General features: G+C 65.9%; 1 protein-coding gene across 1 annotated transcript; it reads right to left on the bottom strand.

Annotated features, from left to right (window-relative positions):
• Window positions 1-5: 5 nt before the first annotated feature.
• On the bottom strand, window positions 6-1,817 carry LOC110577809 (plectin-like; the record flags this gene model as incomplete). Its single annotated transcript, XM_021687242.2, has 1 exon — window positions 6-1,817. A coding segment is annotated over one exon (1,812 nt), but the record flags the coding sequence as incomplete, so codon positions are not given.
• Window positions 1,818-1,820: the final 3 nt, after the last annotated feature.

Raw genomic sequence — 1,820 nt, 5'->3', positions numbered from 1 at the left:
ATGCCGCCCGTGGCGATCTGGGCCTCCAGCAGGCGGATGCCGTGGTCCCTAAGGACCAGGCCCTTCTTCATGGCCTGGAAGAGGGAGATGGTGCTGCCCGAGTAGGGGTCCTTATAGCCAGTGACGGCCTTCTCGGCCGACAGCAACTTCTCGTGCAGCTCGGGGCCCACGACACCTGCCTTCACAGCCTCGTGGACATATAAGCGCTGGTTCCGCACAGGGTCCACCAGAAAGCCGGTAGCCGCCTGGGCCTCGAGCAGGAGAGTGGCCGTGCTGGGCCTGAGCAGGCCTCGCTGCATGGCCTGGTAGATGGTCACCTTCTCCTTGGAGTCCTCAAGGTAGATGCCGGCCAGGCACCCGCTGCCCTGCAGCAGCGTCCGCACGGAGCTCAACTCCGACAGGTCCTTCACCGAGGTCTTGCCGTCCTTGAGCTGCTCGAACTGGGTCCTGCTGATGATCCCGGAGGCCACGAGCTCGCTGGCTGGCACCGGGGTGCGGAGACCACTGAAAGACAGCCTCTCCTGCCGCACGGTCTCAACCTCTTCCACGATGGTGATGAGGATCTTGATGATTTTCTCCACGGTGACCGTGCCCGTCCGAAACTGCCGCAGCAACTCCTCTCTCTGCTCCACCGTGAAGTACTCGGAGCTGAGCAGCTCCCACACCGTCACCGTCCTGCCCTTGAAGCTGCCCACGGGTACCTCCACGGCAGTCTTCTGAAAGGTCTCACGGGCCTGCAGCTCGGAGCAGAGCCCCTCGCGCCGGGCCTGGGCGGCCTTCTCCGACAGCGGCAGCAGGCTCAGCCCCGTCAGCTGGTCGGGCCGGCACTGCTGTTGGAGCTGGCCGTAGGTGACCGGCTCCTGCGACCCGGGGTCACGGTAAGTCTTGGCTTCATCTCTGGGGGCCGACAGGGCTCGGCTGGTCTCCTCGTCCAGGTAGCCGCGGGCACAGGCAACGTCCACGGGCACACGGTGGCTCTTGCTCGGGTCCACGATGCCACCTGTGGACAACTGGGCATCGAGCAGATGCAGGCCCTGCTCCCTTGGGATGAGGCCCTTCTTCAGGGCCTGGAACAGGGAGACGCTCTGCCCCGAGTAGGGGTCCTTGTAGCCAGTGACGGCCTTCTCGGCCGACAGCAACTTCTCATGCAGCTCAGGCCCCACCAGGCCAGCACGTACCGCCTCGTCCACGGTGAGCCGGGCGCTCGTGGCGGGGTCAATGATGTGGCCGGTGCTGGCCTGGGCCTCCAGGAGAGCCACGGCTGCCTCTGGAGGCAGGAGATCTTTCTTCAGGGCCTCGTAGATGCTCAGCTTCTGCCCCGCCTCCTCCAGCCACACCCCCGCGATGACGTTGGCGCCCCGCAGAGCCCGCCGCACGGCACCCACCTCTGCCACCTCTCGCACTGAGCGCTCGCCCCGCTGCAGCTGGTGGTAGAGGTCGCGGTCGATGACCCCGCTCTCCAGCAGCTCGGCGGCGGGCACCAGGGCGCGCAGGCCCTCGAAGCAGAGCTGGTCCTTCTGTTCGTGCTCCTCCACCACGGTGATGACGATCTTGATGATCTTCTCCACGGTGACCTTGCCCGTGCGAAACTGCCGCAGCAGGTCCCGCCGCTGCTCCGCCGTGAAGTACTCGGAGTTGATGAGCTCCCAGATGGTCACTGTCCTGCCCTGGAACTTGCCAAATGGCGCTGACACGGTGGCTTTCTCGAACACGTCCCGAGCCTCCGAGTCTGTGTAGACCAGCTCACCGCCCCTGGCGGCCTGATCGGTGAGAGGCAGCAGGCGCAGCCCCGTCTCGGGGTCCTCCACACAGCGCTCCAG

This window comes from Neomonachus schauinslandi, unplaced genomic scaffold (genome assembly GCF_002201575.2).
Source record: "Neomonachus schauinslandi unplaced genomic scaffold, ASM220157v2 HiC_scaffold_5454, whole genome shotgun sequence".
Taxonomy (NCBI): domain Eukaryota; kingdom Metazoa; phylum Chordata; class Mammalia; order Carnivora; family Phocidae; genus Neomonachus; species Neomonachus schauinslandi.
This window is presented reverse-complemented; position numbering and strand designations above follow the sequence as displayed.